The sequence below is a fragment of the Colobus angolensis genome, unplaced genomic scaffold, assembly GCF_000951035.1.
Source record: "Colobus angolensis palliatus isolate OR3802 unplaced genomic scaffold, Cang.pa_1.0 Scaffold196, whole genome shotgun sequence".
Classification (NCBI taxonomy): domain Eukaryota; kingdom Metazoa; phylum Chordata; class Mammalia; order Primates; family Cercopithecidae; genus Colobus; species Colobus angolensis.
In genome coordinates, this window is record NW_012115110.1 from 5130757 (window position 1) to 5144536 (window position 13780).

General features: G+C 45.3%; 1 protein-coding gene across 1 annotated transcript in view; it reads left to right on the forward strand.

Moving 5' to 3' along the window:
- Positions 1-13780, forward strand: part of ADCY2 (adenylate cyclase 2 (brain)) — a 420021-nt gene that overhangs the window by 366765 nt on the left and 39476 nt on the right. The window contains exons 18-19 of the mRNA XM_011940963.1: positions 3172-3256; positions 8478-8636. Coding sequence (XP_011796353.1) covers positions 3172-3256; positions 8478-8636 — 244 coding nt within the window. The remainder of the gene's footprint in view (positions 1-3171; positions 3257-8477; positions 8637-13780) is intronic.

Consider the following 13780-nt stretch of genomic DNA (forward strand, 5'->3'; position numbering starts at 1 on the left):
GGAGAGAGAGAGAGAGCTCATACCCAACTAGCTGTGCAGCTCATATTTCTCTAAACAGCTGACCTGATTGGTGGGCTGAATTGTGTCCCCCAAAAGAAGATATAAAGCTTCAATCCCCAGTGTCTCAGAATGTGACCTTATTTGGAAATAGAATCATTGCAAGTGGAATTAGTTAAGATGAGGTCATGCTGAAGGAGGGTGACCCCTAATCCAGTGTAAGTGATGCCCTCCCAAGCAGATGGCCAGGTGAAGAGACAGACACGCAGGAATGCCATGTGATGATGAAGGCAGGAATTGGAGCCACGTGGTGGCAAGCTAAGAAAAGCTAAGTGATGGCCAGCAAACCACCTGAAGTGAGAGCAAGGCAAGGAAGGATTCCCTAAGGGTTTCAGAAGGACAAGGCCCTGAGAACATCCTACTGTCAGACTTCTAGCCCCCAGAACTCTGAGATGATACATTTCTGTTATTTTAAGTCACCTAGTTTATGCTACCTCATTATAGCAACTCTAGGAAATTAGTTCAGAGATCAACACAGCTGACTACTCTGCCAGAAAGATGTCCTGGGATTTTACTGTACCTCTTCCTGTCTCCCACCATGCTCCATGCCCCTCCTTCTTCCCACCTTTCCCATGGACACACAAAGCGTGAGGAGATCTAGGAACCGATCTACAGTGGAGAAATAAGTCACTGAAACCATGGGGACCCTAACAGCATCCATCCACAGGTGGCCCACACAAGAGAGAAGGCCTTCAGTAGGAGTTGGCAGTTCTCTTTTGCTAACGGAATGAAAGAAGTCTTGAGAAATCCAAGTGAAATCCAAAAAAGCCAGATGGAGTTCCTAGTAGTTGTCAGAGAACTTCAGAAGAGAAAAAGGCAGCCGTGTACTGGTATGCCAGTTGGTTCTGTGGGCTGCTGGTGCCTCGTGATTCCTGAGATCCATTTAGGTCTGCACTTGCAAATCCACTCCCCAGTCCTGCAGGGAGAGCCTCTGCTGGTCTAGCTTCCTCCAAGCTCCCCCTCCACCCACTGCTATTCCTCAGGAAGACTCCAGATCTGGGAGATGGGTGGAGCAGGGTATTTCTACCCCATAAACCAAGATTCAAATGCATTAATATAAGGACTCCGCAGACAGAATTTCTTCCAATAGATTGCTTGTGTGAATTTTCTGTCTGATTAACTGAAAACCCAGCCAGGTCTTGAATTGCCTAAGAGGGTCCTACCTACGTCTCTCTGTCAGTGAGAGGGGCCTGAGCTGGCTCTGTATGTTTGGGGCATCTGGTCCTTTAGTTAGAAATGCAAAGGGGACTTCATTCTGATTTGTTGCACTGATGAAGCTCTTATAAACCCTGGCCTGAGATTTACTTTTAGTTTAGGAATTATGGGGGTGGTGGGTGGAAGAAGGGGATGTCATAGATGCTTTCTCTGGCCCCTTGGAATTGTAAAGTAATGTGATGTTCACAAAGCAGCATGCAAATTAAAAACTCAGCCTGCACTAGCTTCTTAGGATGTTAGCTGTGTGGTGCCACTTTCACTATTCAATATAGCATGAGCATGGTCAATATAGAGTAAAAAGAGTTTAAAATTCATGAAAGTCAGAGTGAGAATTGGTTTTAAACATCTGCACCCATCGGCCACTTCAGCTGTGCTGTTGGACACCGCAGTCACAGGCTCAGAAAGGAGTGATTTCATTTTATAAAATCAATGCCAGTGACACAGGAAGGCGGCACTGCTCCCCACCTCCATTCTCAGAGAGAAATGATGACCTCCTTAAGTTTCACAAGCTCCGATTCCTCCATCCACCGCAGGTTCAGTGGAGAGGAAAGAACTCCTCATGCAAGCACAACCTTATTGGACAGTTCTCTGTGCCTCTAAGCCCATAAACCACGGGGACCAGGCAATTCTGTTTCCTCATTCCTGCAAGAGTCCACCTTTTCTTTGCACTTGAGTCTTTCATTCTGTTAAGAATATTCTCCAGTCTGTGTTTCCTTATCTTTAGTTTCTTAGCCCCACCCCACTCCCCTTCCTTATCATTCTGTAATTAATGTTAAAAATCACAAGTACCATTTGGAAAGAGTTTCCTATGTGTCAGGCTCTGTGCCAGGTATATAGATATTTAATGTAGTGGCTAAAACAGCCTGCAGGATAGGGGTTGGTACCCACCTTTGACTGATGGGGAAAGTGACGTTTGAATGGGGTTCGTGCGAGGCCCCATAGCTCAGGATTCAAACCCAGGCTCTCTTGCTTTAAAGTCCACCTGGGCTTTTTAATACTACACCAAAGCTTCTAGTTATCTCATGTGTCCTTGAATCCCCCACAGAGAAGCTGGAAAAATAAAAAAGCCAGGACAACACACAAGCGGAACGTGATGACCTGCTGTCTGTAGTTGATCAGATACCATCTATGCTGATTATGTGACGTGGTGTCCATGCATAATCCACTTTTATTTTTCAGGTCTTAGTTACAGTCCTATATGGGAAATGTTCGCATGTCAGCATTTGAAGGATGTGTGGGTGCTCACTGCCTGGACTGTGATACTGAGGACTGGGGGAGCCTACCCAGTGCAATGACATCTTGGCAGGTGTAAATGACTGATGTCATTTATTATCAACTTGAACCTGAGGTCACTTGGGCAGTGTACCCAGAATTTTCATCTCTGTTATGCCTTTGTGATACAAAATCATATGAAAGAGTGAATAAGATTGGATGACTGCTTGAAAGTTATATGAAACTGTATAATTCAGAGGTGAGAGTAGCTTGCAGAAATTAAGTTCCCTACTTCGTGTTTATACCTCATGTGATTATTCATTTCAAGCATACAGTCTCTTTCCGAGAGTAATAATGAAAACATTGAAGAAACCATAGATCCAATTACCCATATTGATCCCAGAAGTATAAAGAAAATGTTCATACTCTTATGTCTTCTTTTTATATTTGGTATAGCTTGATATAAAGTAGGAAATCTGTATCATTTTACTGTGCCCTCAAAGTAGGGATTTTTGGTTTGTTTTAATGCAAGCTGGGTTTGGGAGGAGATTTGAAACGTGTGTTTGGCTGGTATATGATGTAGACAGGCACTAGAGAATCTGACATTTGTTGGTATTCAAATTCTAAGTCCTGCGTGCGTGTTGTTTTGTTGTGTTGTTATCTGTTTGTCTGTCTGTTTTTTAATAGACCAGGCATTTGGAAAGACCTGAAGACCATGGGCTCTGTGTCTCTCTCCATATTCTTCATCACACTGCTTGTTCTAGGTAGACAGGTAAGAAGTCTGTACATATATATATATATACCTTCTCTAAAGTGCTGTATTAATAGTGCTGTGCTGTGCGTTGTAGTTAACCTTCTTGGAAACAAATGTCTAAGAATCAGAATCATGTTATCACTGAAGACAAACCTAGTTAGTACAAGGTGTGGATGCTTATAGACAAAAGGGAAAATATCTTTCTTTTTTTCCACAAAAGGCGAATTTTATGAATGGGTGAAATTTTAATCAGTTAGTTTCCTGTTAAATCTCAAAATAAATTTTGTAGGTTTTATAAGCCTACAAAAGTGTTCCTTCAAGAACTGACACTATTTGAAAAAAAAAAATATCCCCTTGACTGGGGCTTTCATTTGCGTTTCAGAATATGTGGCATGCTTCTTTGAACCGGGTCTGAATACCTTTGCTGCCATTTGCAGTCATTCCTAGAAATATGATCCCCTGTTAAAAAAGTTTTATTTTGCATTGCGAATGAAACTGTTCTTCCTTCTTTGGTCCCCCAACCCTGCTGGTCTCCTAGTAGAGGCTGTGGGTGCAAGATTTTTAAAGACAATTATTCTTCCTCTGCCTCCAGCAAAGACAGTTGCCCAAAGACCATAAGACTCATCTGAAGCCAGGCACCTCTGCCTCATCCAAAGTCTGTTTTAAGTTCTACGAAGGGTGGCATGAAACAAACAGCAGTGATTTATGTATTTGGAAAGAACCCATGAAGAAGCAATGCCAATTAAATTAAATCTGTCCGGTGTCTAAGAGGTACACTATATACTTATGAGTTTGGGTCTGGCTTCCAGTTGACTTCTAGTTCTCCCCAGCAGAAAGCTGTTAGGAATTGCATAGTCAGTTGGACCGAGTCTGGATCTGGCTGTCAGGCCAGCAGTCCGGGACAACTGTCTTCCTCTCGCTTCCCAAGCAATGTGAGCTGCCTCCTCCCTAGGAGCCCATGATACAGCCCTCATCCATCTCCCCGGCACTGAGCTGTCCTGTCCTGATGCAAAGCTGTTTGAGGTCCCTTCTTCCCACCCCGCCACCTTGTGTTTTCTCTGTTCTGCATTCTTTGGCTTGCAGTTTTGACAACCTGTACCATGTCCAGTTCTTTTTCCCTGGTTTCTCCTGCGACCCATTTTTCTTTTCTCATGACTGGCCATCTTTCTGCTCTCACTCATATGGCAGGCATGCTCTCCCTTAGTACCCTATAATTTAAACGTGAGAGAATTGCACTTCCTTTTGTAGGGGTATCACCTAGATGATCATTTCTCAGGAAACAATGCAGCCATCCCCTCTGTGGGGTCACCTGTTTCTCCATTTCGTGCTGGGGATGCTTTTTCATCACTCAGATTCCTAGAATCATCACTCAGATTCCTTCACAGCAGCAAATTTTTAGAACCTAGTATCCAGTTAAATTCTCTCAACTTTGTTATTGGTCATTGAGATGATCCACATTCAGTACCACTACATGATTATGGTTGAGTCCAATGGCTGACAGTTGATCCCTTACCCTCTAATTAAACTAAATCATCAAAAGTGTTCAGTATTATGATTGAGCACTAATTTTACACAATTGGCTTGATACCAGTCTTATAGGGAGTCATTCCATTTTTGTCTTTAATGTAGCAAAAAGTAATATTTACATCTAGAGGCCTGGAAAAATTATTACTTCCTCTAAAGGATTTATCAGTCTTCATAACTGTTCTTTAACACCAGCTATAAATCACCAAATCTATATAAGACACCGTGGGAAATACCAAGGTGAGCCAGGAGGCTGACCTGCAATCCAAAATCATTGAGTGAATGATTTACTAAGGTCCCAGGTCTTCTGGGTAAGAACTTTGAAGTCTGTAACATAGTGCTTTAGTACTCCCCCGAAAGGAGGGGAGGTATATCACAAAACACCCCATACTGGAAATAAGATTTTTCAAGTGCTACAAGTAAAGCATTCGTGGCCTCAGTTATTGTATTTCCTGATTGGTTTATTAAATGATAGTACCTGCATTTTGCAACCTATTTTGATTGTTATTCGTCCTGCTCCATGACCATCTTTTTTGAAATGATGGAGATGTGTTTGGTTTCTGAGCAAATCAGTATACTAAATACTGCTTTAGGTATCTAAGTAGCCTTGACAAAAACATTACATGTCTCTTGTGCAACAGGTACAGTGCTACTTGCTGTACTAAAGTCTAGTTTATGATAGATGTGTTAGCCAACTCAGGGGTCTCTTTTGAAAGAGAAAGAAACTTGGTGTCTCACCAGAGCTTACACAGCAGCACACTGAGGTGGGATACATTTATCCTATAAAACCAGGGGACAGTCTGCATGACCTCAAAATGAAGCTATTGTTTTGTAGGAGAGCTTAGAACCTAAGAATGTCCAGGGTCACCAATTGCCCTGTACTCCAGCCCAGTGACTGGTTCTTCTGTCCATGTAGAAAGATGTGAAGCCCTCCAGTTCCTCAGGTTGTTTTCAGAACCAGAAAAAGCCCAGAACTGCCCTCGGGGCTGTGCTAGATGCGAGCCCCAGCAGGGAGGGTCGTGGGGTCCCAGGCATGTCCTGGAGGATTCACCCGTGCTCTTCCTGCTGTCTCATTCATTGTTGATAAAGCCAATGAAAAGCAAATTCTGCTTCTCTTCATGGGATCTGGGCCCCTGAAAACCTGTAGAGTAGCCCCAGGCAGAATCGGAGAGGTGGGTGGCATTCCAAGGAATGGGAGGCTCTCAAAGCTGAGGAAGTTGCGTGGCTCTCCCAGTTCCTCTCCTGCACACAGAATCCTCTGTCTCCTCTGCAGCACGGCCTTCCCCGAGTCACCCAGGCAGGGACTTCATCCTGGCCTCTGCTAGACGCCTGTGCATGGCCTCCTGCCGTGTCTCTGAGTCAAATCCCTGCCTCCTTTCTCTTGTAAGGACACCCGTCTTCAGGTTTAGGGCCGACCCTAGGTCCAGGATGAGACTATCTTGAGATCTTTAACTGAATCATATCCACAAAGACATTATTTCCAAATCAGATCACATTCACAAATAAGAAGCGTTAGGACTTGGAACTATCTTTTGGAGGATTATTATTCAGTTCATTCCATTTGATTGGGGATTTTTTAAGTCTTTTTTGAGGGGGCCCTGCATACGAGTTGCTAATGTGCCAGCTCCTTACACAGAAGGCAGAGGATTCGAAACAGATTGCATTGTTTGGGAAGGTGAAAGATGATTGATAGATGGATAGATTTGGTGAATAGAAAGGTAGGTAGGTAGGTAGATGGATAGATAGATAGATAGATAGATAGATAGATAGATAGATAGATAGATAGATAGATTGATTGATTTGGCAAAATGTCATTTCAGTTCAGTGCAGCTGATTCCAAAATACTGTGATTATTTTTTAGTAGGAGACTTACAAAATGCTTATCTGTTATGCAATAACAATGGCTCTGAAAACCTGAGCAACGTCCTAGCATGGTGTACGGAAACGTTTCATACTCACTTGGGTTGGACTTGCTGCCTTAACTGCTCCCTTGGAGGAGGTTTCATCTCTTGCTTCACTTTTGTCTAATTTTAAGTGTGCACCTGTGTCTTCCCCATGCCCCTACCACTGGTTGCATCTATCATTTTAGTTTGAGGCCAGACACATCCCTGATTTATTTTTTTTTAAATCCATTCTTCAAGTAGGAAGACTTCTCTAGTCACTGTACAGCATAATTTCTATCAGTCCATGGTGTAGAAAATCTGGCATGAACGTGAACCTTTAAATAGAAACAAACTTTTATTTTGGGGGTTTTGTTTTTGTTTTTTGAGACAGAGACTGGTTCTGTTTCCCAGACTGGAGTGCAGTGGCTCGATCTCAGCTCACTGCAATCTCCACCTCCTGGGTTCCAGTGATTCTCCTGTCTCAGCCTCCCAAGTAACTGGGATTACAGGCATGCACAACCAGGTCCGGCTAATTTTTGTATTTTTAGTAGAGATGGGATTTTGTCAGGTGGTCCAGGCTGGTCTCAAACTCCTGACCTCAAGTGACCCACCCACCTTGGCCTCCCAAAGTGCTGGGATTACAGGCATGAGCCACCATCCTGGCTAAATATAAACAAACTTTTAAAATATCTTTTTGGCAGTTGTTGAAAATGCCTGACTACATGAGAGAAATGTAAACGCCACACCACAGGAGGAGGAGTTTTCCTCATGTGTGACAGATAATTGGAATCAAACCTAACTAATGAATAATCATTTTTCTTTCAAATTTCAAAATATAGATTTTAAACTTTTTAAATTCTCATTTGTGCATGAGAGACCATCTGGGTGCATGTGTGTGTGTGTTTTGTTTTACTTTGTACTTGTCATTGGTAGAATTAATCAACTCAACAAAGCAAACCAAAAACTTGCAGTTAGCTCTTCTTTGCATTTATTTGTCAATAGGTGACTATCTGTGTGAAATTCACACTCTCCACTGAGCCTTTCTATTACAGGAGGATCCATTCAAGTCTATTTCGTTATATTAAATTATTTACATCATAGGAGCACAAAATGATGCCAAGACCCAAAAGACTCTTGGTCAGTAATTGGGCCTCTCCATTCCTACAATGTTAATAATAACTACTTTTAAAATATGTTATATTTTAATACATTATAAAGCATGAATACAGGTTTTTACTAGCAGGCACTATCTTAATTAATATCAGAATGAACTTTTCTCTAAATGTAATGAATGGCATTCTGTCAGAACAACACAATCCCAAGTGGAAAAAAAATCCATATTTTGCAATGATTACACAGTTATACAATTTGTGTTAGGGAAAAACTAATTTACAAATGCTAAAGGCAAACTGCCATAAACGAACAATACAGTTTTTATTCAAATCATCAAAAAATGCACTCTCTCTACTGAGGTATTCTTCATTTTTTATTCATCATTTATATCCTACAATGCCTCTTTTCAAAAAATAATTTGAGCCATCTTTTAGTAGCATAACGTTGCAGGAAGCTTTAATGGCACTTTGAGTTGAAGCCTCCATATAGCTGATTTCCCTGTTTCTGAGGCTGGTTCTTGTTTTTTTGCAAGTTCATGTCAGAGGTGGACTGAAGGACATTTCAGGGACACAGAGGGCTTTGTAGGGAGGGTGGTAGTTCTGTTTGGGGGTTCTTTTTTTCGGTTTCATTTTGTTCTTTTTGTTTTCTCTTTAAAACCTCCACTCTCTGGCAGGACAAGATGCCTATTGTTTCTTCACCTCTGTGTCCTCTTGTAACAGAATGAATATTACTGTAGGTTAGACTTCTTATGGAAGAACAAGTTCAAAAAAGAGCGGGAGGAGATAGAGACCATGGAGAACCTGAACCGTGTGCTGCTGGAGAACGTGCTTCCCGCGCACGTCGCTGAGCACTTCCTGGCCAGGAGCCTGAAGAATGAGGTCAGACCAGGCGGGGCTGGGGGCTGGGGGCTGGGGCTGGGTGACGTGATGACCTGGGTGAGGGCTGAAAGCTTCTTCAGTGACATAAAGGCTGCAGCGCTTCGCACATCCGAGCGTTCAAAATGGCCAAGACTGGCTTGAATTGTTCAGTTTTCAAGAAGATATTGATTGGTGGTAGAGACATCAGTTGAGAATAGTGGGTTAGAACGACCTCTAAAAGTCTGAGTTTGGAGGTGGATTCATTATTCGAGAAGATTTTTTCCCCAATCATGTAAAGTTCTGAATGTCCATTATGAGACACTAGGGACCCAAATATACCTCCAAAGCAGCCACTGCTCTCTCCCCAATGTGGGAGGAGGCCTGCCTTACCAGCGCGCGATGGAGGCTCAGACCAAGAGGCAACGCTAAGCCATACCTCCCACCTGCCCACTGTTTCCCCGCACTCAGCTTCCCAGAGAGCCTTCCAAGGCTCCTAGAATTTCTTCAAAGATGTCAGATACACAGTGAGTGTGACAGCGTTTAGGAGTTACCTACACAAGAGCAGACCAAAGACTTGAGTCCATCCATTCGAATGGATGGAAATAGGAATTTCATGGACGGTTTATCCGAATGGATTAGCTAGAGTTGAAAAGGCTACAATGTCAGTTACATATTGAAATGGCTTTTGAAGAGAGATGTTGTGAGATGTCGTTAATATTGCTGAAGTGCAAAAGAAAGCAGATGTGTCTACATTTGGACTTAACGTAAGAAACATGTATCTGAACGTCCGCAGTACGCAAAGCCCTGTGCTCGGTTCTTGTGCGTTTCCCAGATGTCTGAGATGTGTAAACCAAGAAGTGTCTGAGACGGGTCTCCATCAGGTTAGAGGTTTATTTTCCAAGGATGAGGATGGTGCCCAGGAAAAAAAAAAAAAGCACAAGTTACACAAGGATTCGTGCCCTGTGCTTTTCCCAAAGAGAGTTTTGAGGACTTCAATACTGAAAGGGGAAAGAGTGCACAGTAGGGGAAGGAGGAAAAGGAATAAAAAGAGAAGTGGGGTAGACGGGAGGTGGTTACATTCTTGTGAGGCTTGATTAGTGCTCATTGAAACCGCATTTTACATGTGAAAAGAGAACAATCAGGAAAAGCCCATTATGCCTTCCTCTGCTTGGGCCGAGGGATGATTTCTGGTCTTGTCTTTGTCCAGTACCTGTGAAGATCAGCTATTAATTTGCATTGCCAGGATAAGAGTCAACAGAACTCTGATTTCTGGTTAGTTTTTTGGGGGGAGTGTCTATTCTGAAAGATTTCAGGGCCCACAAGGAGTGTTTTGCTGAGCAGTTGTGAGGGAGGCCACCTAGGGTGCTCCGTGGCCCTTCTACGTTGCAGCCATCCACGTGGGAACAAAAAGCAGGCAGTTTCTTGCACGACTCATTTCCCAAGCTTAATTTTTAGTGAGTTTGGGGTTCTGAGATTTTTTTTTTTTCAGAGGTGTAACCCCTGTTCTTAGGACATTTTCACTGAGGCTTGGGAGTGTGTATGTGAAAGAGGCGGGGGTCCCCTGTAGATGCATGCACTCCTTAATGGATAAGCTCAACCCGGATGATACCAGAACACAAAGGAACCTGCAGTGAGGAGCCTTGGAACAGTATTCTTCTGTAGCAGAAGTTGGCGTTAAGAATAAGGTGCCAGGTGGCAGATGAGCTGCTAGACATCACCACTGTCGTCTTCCTGGAAACATTCAGGGCACAGTGGGCCTCCCAGGGCTACACAGCAAGTCTCATGGCCTGCAGGCTTTCCTGTTTCTTCTCTTGGTGGGTTCTTCAGCACCCGATTTTCCTATTGATCACAAGTAATAAAATCACAGTGTCTATTAAGGGGCCCTCTGTTCCCATTAACAAGAGTCTCCATCCCATTTTTAAATTCAACAAGGTCCCCATGTTTCCCCTGCCCTGTAGCCAGGCTGGTGGTGGCCCAGGATACAGAGATGAGTGGGATTAGAGGTGGCCTCATCCTCCCTGGGTGCCTCCTGGGGATAGGATCCTGTTATCTCCAAGGACACTGGGGTGTAAATATGGTACTCCAGAAAGGCTACCACCATGAGGAAGTGGCTTCGGAATCTGGAAAGAAAGTGCTAGAAACTAGCCAAGAGAAGGGGGCCGGGGGGGAGAGAGGAACAGGGAGAGAACATTTCAGGCTCCAAGGGGCTACTTTTCCATAGGCACCAGGAAAGTGCCTAATTCAAGACCTGAGAAGAGCCCACTGCTGCAGGCAGGAAGAGAGCAAAGGGAGATGAATAAGGGAGCTGAGGCCAGGCGTGGTGGCTCACGCCTGTAATCCCATACTTTGGGAGGCCAAGGCGGGTGGATCACCTGAGGTCAGGAGTTCAAGACCAGCCTGGCCAACATGGAGAAACCCCATCTCTACTAAAAATAAAAATTAAATAAATAAATAAATAATTTTAAAAAATTAGCTGGCCGTGGTGGCGGGTGCCTGTAATCCCAGCTACTCTGGAGGCTGAGGCAGGAGAATTGCTTGAACCTGGAGGCAGAGGTTGCAGCAAACCGAGTTCACGCCATCGCACTCCAGCCTCAGCAACAAGAGTGAAACCCCGTCTCAAAATAAATAAATAGATATAAAAATCTTCAAAAGAATTTGGGAGCTGATAGGAGGGTCCCTTCCTGGACGTGGGCTCAGAGGAAAGCTCTGGAGCTCGAGAAGCTCTGTGAAGGTCAGTGGGGAGCACAGAGGGTACCCTGGCCCCAGGGTTCAGCCTCACAGCCCTGCAGAGCCCTGTCTCGTGGTCCCGACAGCCTTCCTGGGCCAGACCTCCGGAAGTAGCAGCTTCTCTCTGCTCTTTCCTGTTTGCTTGGCTTATTCTAAGCAAGCATCAGAATAGTTACCCGCCTTGGAAATAATAAGGAAAGGCAAGATGGGGAAGGAGGATAAAACCTAGGGCTACACAGTGCGGCCTCAAATCTTACTTCCAACATTGTCTGTTGCCGTGAACGTGAGCTAGTTACTTCCCTGTCCGAACCTCGCCGTCCTCATCCATAAAACAGGAAGCATGGTGCCTTGCCTTCCAGTTGCAGAAGGGAGGCTGAGGGACATCTGCATGGTGCCTTCGCACCGCTGTCCCCCAGGTGAGGCAGGCATTTCACAGAGGCGTGCACGGGGCCCCCATCCACACAGGTGGGATGAGCGTGAGAGGGAAGACAGCAGCCAAGTGCGGGTGTCGGCAGCTCACAGTGACTCCTCCACTTCCCCTGTGGCCCTGCTGTGTACCAGGGACCTTCCTGCCACTGCACAGCCCTGTGGTGCTCCTGAGGGTGACGTGACACTTTCCTCCAAGTCTCCTAAGGAGTGCTGCTGTTGGGTTAAAGACACACAGCGTCAGCCAGGCGCAGTGGCTCATGCCTGTAATCTCAGCACTTGGGGAGGCCAAGGCGGGCGGATCATGAGGTCAGGAGTTCGAGACTAGCCAACATAGTGAAACCCCGTATCTACTAAGAAGACAAAAACAAATTAGCCAGATATGGTGGTATGTGCCTGTAATCCCAGCTAGTAGGGAGGCTGAGGCAGGAGAATCACGTGAACCCAGGAGGTAGACATTGCAGTGAGCTGAGATCGTGCCTTTGCACTCCAGCCCGGGCAACAGGACGAGACTCCATCTGAACAGCAACAACAACAAAAAAGACACACAGTGTCTCCTGTAGCATTCACTACCTTGGGAGCTCCATGGTGTAAGGCTGAGTAGTGGGGCAGGCAGCACGGCCTAATAGGAGCCCGGAGTGGGGACTCAGCACCTGGGGTGAGCCCTGGTTTTGGCACTGCCTCACTGCCAGGGCAGCTTGGAAACTTTTCAGGAACAAAGCAGGAATGGGAACATTTAGATGAAGCCAGTTCTGGGCTTTGTTTCTGTATTTTGTCAAATAAAGAAGGTGAACTCCTTGGAGGTGTCATCACAGCCACTGTAGCCCTGTGTGTACACAGGGACCTGTCTTTAAGCATTGAAATAAATCCCCCTGCCGATGATCAGTGCCTGTTCACCAAGCTCCCAGTTGCAGCTCCTGAAGATAGTTCCTTCCTTCATTCAGGAAACACAGGGTCCTCAAATCTACACCTGACTGAGGGCAGCATACAGCCCTGTGGGAAAATGGAAGAGCTCGGTTTCAGAGCTCTTCAGACTCGGACCAGCACAGATGGCTCCCCGTTCCATAACAGGCACGCCAATGGTGTTTGAATTATGCTCAAGGCCAGTGATTCCTGCATGGCAGACTTGCACTTTCGCTACTGACCTGACGTGGTTCTCTGGAAGGGAGAAGAGTGGACACTGAACCTTAAATCAGGGCTTCGTCATTCCCACTGTGGTGCTGGGAAATGCAATGATCGTGTCATTCTGCTCGGCTGGCGGGCTGCAGGGTTCTCTGTATTTAATCACACAGTGCAGATCTTCCTTTGGCTGTCACATTTCCAATTTTACGGCCAATTTCTGTCCAATAGGGTAAGCAGTGGGGGTGATGGCTACTCTAGCAGCCACCGTAAGACTTGGGGACTAAACTGTGAAAAGGAGCCCCCAAACCCCACCCCAATCAGAGCAGCCCCATGCCGTCTCCTCAAGGACCCTGTACTCCTCCAGGGGAGGTTTGCTAGCCAGTTGCCGAAACAGTGAGTGTGGGGAGATTCTGGAGGCTTCCGTCCCCATGGGAACAGCACTGCATGCAAAACAGAGCCCACACAAAGGGCCTGAGCTAGAAAGAGAGGCACCAGCCCCCTGCCAAAAGTTCTCAGAGTTCCCACAGTGAGTCTCAGAAAGGGGGAGTTTTGTTTATGTTTTGTTTGTTTCTGAAAACACATAGTGAGGGTGTTATAAGGAGAACCACCTGTGTGCAGAAAGCATCGCAAAGTCGTGCCCCTCCCTTCTGTGGAATGTCTCCTATGGCCGTTGGACCCTGCTGCCCTCAAGTAGCCTCCTCACTGGACAGAAGAATCTATCTCCTTGACCTGATGATGTAATATTAACCTTGCAATCCCAGGCCAGGTGGGGCTAACATTGTGTGGCCTTGCACAGATGAATGATAGCAGTGCCCATGCTGTTTAAGAGTGTAGCTGTTACCAAGGTTTCTGTCCCCTCTACGATGTCAGGACCAAACAGTGACATCCTA